Source organism: Vanessa tameamea, chromosome 30 (genome assembly GCF_037043105.1).
Source record: "Vanessa tameamea isolate UH-Manoa-2023 chromosome 30, ilVanTame1 primary haplotype, whole genome shotgun sequence".
NCBI classification, from domain to species: domain Eukaryota; kingdom Metazoa; phylum Arthropoda; class Insecta; order Lepidoptera; family Nymphalidae; genus Vanessa; species Vanessa tameamea.
This window is the reverse complement of record NC_087338.1, coordinates 5,527,094-5,533,211: the sequence shown is the minus strand read 5'-3', so window position 1 is coordinate 5,533,211 and position 6,118 is coordinate 5,527,094. Positions and strand designations below refer to the sequence as shown.

Genomic DNA, 6,118 nt, shown 5'->3' with positions numbered 1-6,118 from the left:
TACCTTCTCATCCCTTTGTATCCGATTTATCTTCCATTTTAAATACTAACATTTCTACTTGATAACAGGGGTTTGTGCAAGCCTGTCTGGGTAGGCCCCACCCACTGGTCAGATATTCTTTTACCAAACAGTAGTACTCAGTATTGTTGTGTTCCGGTTTGGAAGGTGAGTGAGCCTATGCAACTACTGGTACAAGAATTATCTATGGGCGGTGGTGACCACTTACCATCAGATGGCCTGCCGATACCATAAAGGAAAAAAATATACATAGATACAAACGCGATGTATTAAAAATCATTCTGGTCTCATCGAAATATTTAAAATTAAAAGCTAAAAATCTGGGTTGGGAAGCGACATTACAATGGCTGAGAAAAGCCGCAACCAATCTACTGATTTCGTATCTAAGCAATAGAATTCTGATGATAGATGTATCTCTCAGATATCCGTCCGGATAGATGTCCCTTAAAGGAAGGAGTCCCACAGGGATCGCTTCTTGGTGCATACTACCTCCAAATATACATAAATGCTTTAGGTGACAAGCATCAGACACTATAGTCAGCTCGTGATACTTTACTATAAAAAAAAGTCAATAATGCTTAAGTGTTAATAATAGAATCAATAGTCCTCATCTTCCTGCCCTTGTACTTCTTTGTCGGACGTCATCTCACAAGTAACATTCTTTCTGACCACATCGTCTTTCACACAACAAATATAATCAATAGTAAGCAAACTAAATGTATTAAATTTACTACTCCAAATGTAAATTGCACTTTTTATATATTTCAACGGCACTCGGTTAAGAGATTGTTACGCGATGTACATACTCTCACCTGCCGGTTACCGTCTTGCGGTTACAATTTCTGTTCTTCTGAGCACCAACTTGTTATTTATAATACCGTGTGCATGTTCGCAACGAGCGTATTTTTTTATACTACTTATTGACCGCGACTTCGTTTTAGGGCTTGGTCGTTAAGTTTTAGGCATAAAGAGTAGCCTATTTCCTTCCTTAAGGTTCAAGCTTGCTTCGGTTCAGTGGTTTGGCTGTGAAGAGTAACAGACAGACAGTTCCTTACGCATTTATAATATTAGTGTATTTATTTAAATACTAAATAGTATATTGTTAAGTTTATCATGAATATTGTTAGAGACTAGCCCTAGCCTCCATACGGTGCTACGTCATAGGATATTATAATTAATTATATCATTAATAATATCACATATTATAAATATATACAATTATTATTGTAATTAATTGATCAATAATTTGTATAACTTTAGTTAATATTATTTTATGGGATAACATTTAATACTGGCATGTAACACTATTGCTTATTTTAAAAATTGATTGAGCTGTCATAAGGAAAAAACAATTGGATGATATATAGAGAGATTGGAGCATGATTGTAAAACATGATTTTATTTTGCCATCCCGAACTACTGTAATTACAATATAAGCCACGTGGTATAGGGGGAGGGTCGCGACATTTTTCTCAATGCATCGTCGCTGCGGGGCCTTAGTGAGCCCAGCTACGTGACATCCCGCTGACACTCAAATCAAATCAAATCAAAAATCTTTATTCAATATAGAAGTGTTTACACTTGCTTATTGATTGTCAAAAATCTACCACCGGTTCGGAATTTAGCACCTCGGACCTGAGAAGAACCGGCGAAAGAAACTCAGCGGGATATTTTTTTTTTTTTTTTCATTTTGCATGTACAATAATTATTATATTTTAGTTATTTGAAACAGCCTGGAGGCGATCATTTCATTCCCAAGGTGTGCAGTCAACTAAAAAGTCATTAGTGTTGTAATATCCTTTAGCACACAAACGCTCTTTAACGATTCTTTTGAATTTTATAATTGAATAATTTTGAACGTTTTCTGGGATCCTGTTGTAAAAACGTATACATTGCCCCAAAAAAGAGTTACTAACCCTGTGTAATCGGGTACTTGGAGTAACAAGTTTATTCTTGTTCCTAGTGTTAATAGAATGTACGTCACAATTTCTGGGAAAATCGTTTATGTTTTTGCGTACATACATAACGTTATCAAAAACAAATTGAGAAGCGACAGTCATTATTTTAATTTCTTTAAATTTATCTCTTAACGAATCTTTTGGGCCCAGGTTATAAATTGCACGAATAGCCCTCTTCTGCAGTACAAAAATAGTATTAATGTCAGCTGCATTACCCCAGAGTAGGATGCCATACGACATTATACTGTGGAAATAACTGAAGTACACAAGGCGAGCCGTATCCACATCAGTCAAGTCTAATTTTTTTTACCGCATAGGCTGCAGAGCTGAGTCTATTCGCCAACTTATTTATATGGGGGCCCCATTGGAGCTTAGAGTCTATTGTCATACCAAGGAACTCTGTTGATTCTAAAACATCTAATGCTTCCCCGTTTAAGCATACACTCGTTTTGACACATCTTACATTGGGAGTAGTGAATTTAATTTAACACTGACGAAAGGTTGACCGAAATAAAACGACAAACATAAAATTTAACAAATATTTTATTACTATAAATAGCGAGTACTACAACCGGATTCGATCCCGTATCACACTTCGAACCGCAAGCGAAGCGCGCGCTGCGCTCCACACAATCCTGAATCAAACGAGTTAAAAAAAAAAACAAAAACATTCTTTCTACAAACCAAAACAACAACTAGTTTATTTAATATATAAAAAACAGGAATGTATATATGTATGTATGTTTGTACGTCGACAGGAATAAACGATTTTCTTGTGACAAAACTTCCATTGAATTCTATGAGAACGAACGATTATACAATTCTGATATGTTAAAACTACCCGCGTTCCTTAAACGATCAGAAAGACATACATTATAAATATATAAATAATATTCGAAATTAGAAACGTATACTCACTAACATATACTGTGTTTATATGACGCATTCAACGTGAAAAATATATAATCCGTATTCACACAGACATGTCTCTGATTTCGAAGACTCCTGTAACACGCTTATTGCTCATTTAAAAATCACACCAAAACCGGTTTAGTCGCTCGTCTCGTCCGACTTTAAAACGCAACGTCGACAGACGACTACCCAAATGCGTAGGAATAAACGCAGACAGAGAATTGTCTCACTCTTAGCCAAACCTGATTGACTTAACACACTCAAGTTCTATCAAGTTCTTGACGATAAAAAGCTTCCTTATGCATCTTGCATCAGTTGAGTAGCTTTAGGGATATCAATTTAACACCTTTGTATCTTTAAACAATCGATCGTGACTTCAATTATAATCAATCAATGAAGCGAGCTCATACAATAACGTGACATTACTGTTTATACTAAATTAGTAGCAAAATGCAAATACTGACCTACACCCCCCCCCCCACACACACTCGACGACAAAATTTAGTAAGAAAATAAGCAACAAACAAGTTATTAACTGGAGCCTCGAGTCAAAGCAATCCATTTTGTACAAATATATATCAAAAACTTCATCGCAAAATTCTTTTATATTCACTACGTCGACTGTTCGATATGTTTCCGTAACGCACAAAGTGGATCGAAGAGAAAACACGTCTTAGAATGAATTAATAAATTAACTAAAAATGTACCCCGACAGCAACTACCACACAGGGAGGCTGTACACCGGGAGCACTCGCGTCTAACGTAACTATTATATTACACAAGCCTATTGTTCTAGACGATTAAAGAATGTTCTAGAATGTTTCCGTCCCATTGCTAATATCGTACTTATTGCTAGACAACCTTCGACACAACTGCGGGTGGGCGAGCCGGGTGTGATGAGAGAAATCAATAGATAAATACGCAGCAAATGCAATTAGTTCAAGTGAATGAGTACATGCGCGAATGCTCTCTGTGCGTTCTCCACAAAACCCCATTACTACGCTTTAATTGCAATTGGAGTGCGTTACTTAACGGCCGTGACGTGCCGAGCGACGAGGGCGCGCTTCGTGTTACGTATGCACATTTAAAACCTCAATACACACGCATGTACTGTACGTCAACGACGGTACCATTGAAGCAGCGAAAACTACCAACCGCATAAGAAACGTTCGCGTACAATATTGTCGAATATTGGTCCAATAATTTGATGTACCGTCAGAAAAAAATGTATCTTTTCAACTTATAATAATATTATTCTTCAAATAATGCTATAATTGCTATGCGTCACCTCGTTGATGGTTATGGTTTCGTCACATTTGAATATTAAATATATATTCGTCCGTATCGAGCGCCGTCAGCTCGCTACAAATACTCGCTACGTCACGGCCCTCCTGCAGCTTCCATCAACAAACTTACAATTATATTTATATTCTTTCAAGTGGATAATTCGATAAAATTCGCTAACATCGGACGGACCTATATTCATGTAACCTTCGCACCGAAATAGGCAACGCATGAGGATATTATCTACTTACACGATATTTGTCATGACACGCGACACGCGAATGCGAGCCATCACCGAAAACGTATTCTCACTGAGAGATAACTAACAGTCTGATTGCGTTTCGAATCATTTTTACAATTATTTTTGGTTCCAAATTAATAATTTTAGTTGTTCAACTGTATTCGATTTTTTAACAATTTTTCTATCACGATTCCTAAACTATCAAAAGAAATAATTCCATCTGATTTCACCCCCCTAACAACGAGGGGGACGTAACGGTTACTTTTTACATAAATCGGAACTACACAAATCACAATATACACGATAAATGATTTTTAAATCATTTTAAACATATACCTATATTTATATATTTATTGCTTCAATATGGCAGTAATTCTAGTATTCTATATACATATAAATATCCGTGCGCCATAACTTCAGGCACATTGCATTTCTCGAATACGAAGTTTTTAAAATCACTGAAGATACGTCACGGAACTATCCCGTAACAACACATCAGCTCCCACCCCATTCCGACCACAAGAGTAAAGATCAATAAACAACTTCTGTATTGATCTGACATGCTTGGATAATCTATGACGTTCTCTATGGACGCGAAAGAATTGCGTCTTTAAAGCCGGCAGAGTCGTCAAATTAAAATGGACGTAAAGTGAAACAGTGTTATCTTTACTCCTCACGTTTGGAATAGCGGAGATCCTTTCATCTCAATACAATTCAAACTGACTTCCGTTAACGTAGATATATTTGGCATTAATTCTTCAAATCGGACAAGCGAAGCCGCGCGCACCGTCACATCACGCGGCTATAGTATATTGTTTTACGTTAACTATCATATAAATCTATACACGACGTCTCAACGAGGTCGATGAAGAACACACGACAAATGGTCACGTCGCAAACACTCTCCGACAAAGTCAGCGATCCGAACTGCTGACCTGTATAAACTAATTCGTCAAACAATCATCTATAACGCTGTTATTGAAGAGTTTACGTACGGTTTTTTCCGTGAAACGATCACGTGTCACGTGTTCCTCGTCCACCACCGACGATTGAGAAAACAATTGAACAACTAAAAGTATACAAAATAAATAGTATTTATAAAATCCCAACATTACAATCGATCCTCGACTCTACTACATAACAAATAGGATGCATTTTCTTTGCAAATCAGTTATTGAAGTCCTGTTCCATTCCGAGGGTCGTAAGTTTTCTCACGAACTCCGTGCGCTGAGACGGCGTCAGCTCCTGCGAAGGGGGATCGAATATATATTTATAACAGGTCTCCTAGCGACGGACGCATCAACGAGTGGATTCCACGAATACAATAGTGACGCGAGTCCGGCTCACCATGACGAGGCGGTTGACGGTCTGCATGACGGCGTCCTGCTTGATGGCGCGCAGGTTGCGCTCGAGCACCGAGTCGTGGTCGTCGGCCTGCGCCTCGAGCCAGCGGCAGACGGCCTCGTTGTCGTGCTCCCACTGGTGCGACTGCGTCTCGCCGCGGTCCTCCGTGAACCAGCGGCGCAGCGTGGCGGCGGCGGCGCGCTGGCCCAGCGGCTCGGGCGCCGCCGCCGCCTGCACGCGGCGCTCCTGCGCGTTCTGGCGCAGCAGGCGGCGCAGGCGCCAGTGCAGCAGGCGCCGCGACGCGCGCCACGGGATGATGTCCTGCAAGCGGCCCGCTGTAGCGCTACGGTCGGCGAACGAG

General features: G+C 39.4%; 1 protein-coding gene across 3 annotated transcripts in view; it reads right to left on the bottom strand.

Annotated features, from left to right (window-relative positions):
- Positions 1–2,501: 2,501 nt before the first annotated feature.
- LOC113391727 (acetyl-CoA carboxylase) overlaps positions 2,502–6,118 on the bottom strand; it is an 85,270-nt gene continuing 81,653 nt past the window's right edge. For all 3 annotated transcript variants that reach the window (XM_026627786.2, XM_026627787.2, XM_064219990.1), the window contains 2 exons: positions 5,761–6,078; positions 2,502–5,658 (listed from right to left, as the gene is read on the bottom strand). In XM_026627786.2, coding sequence (XP_026483571.2) covers positions 5,581–5,658; positions 5,761–6,078 — 396 coding nt within the window. In that variant the 3' untranslated portion in view covers positions 2,502–5,580. The remainder of the gene's footprint in view (positions 5,659–5,760; positions 6,079–6,118) is intronic.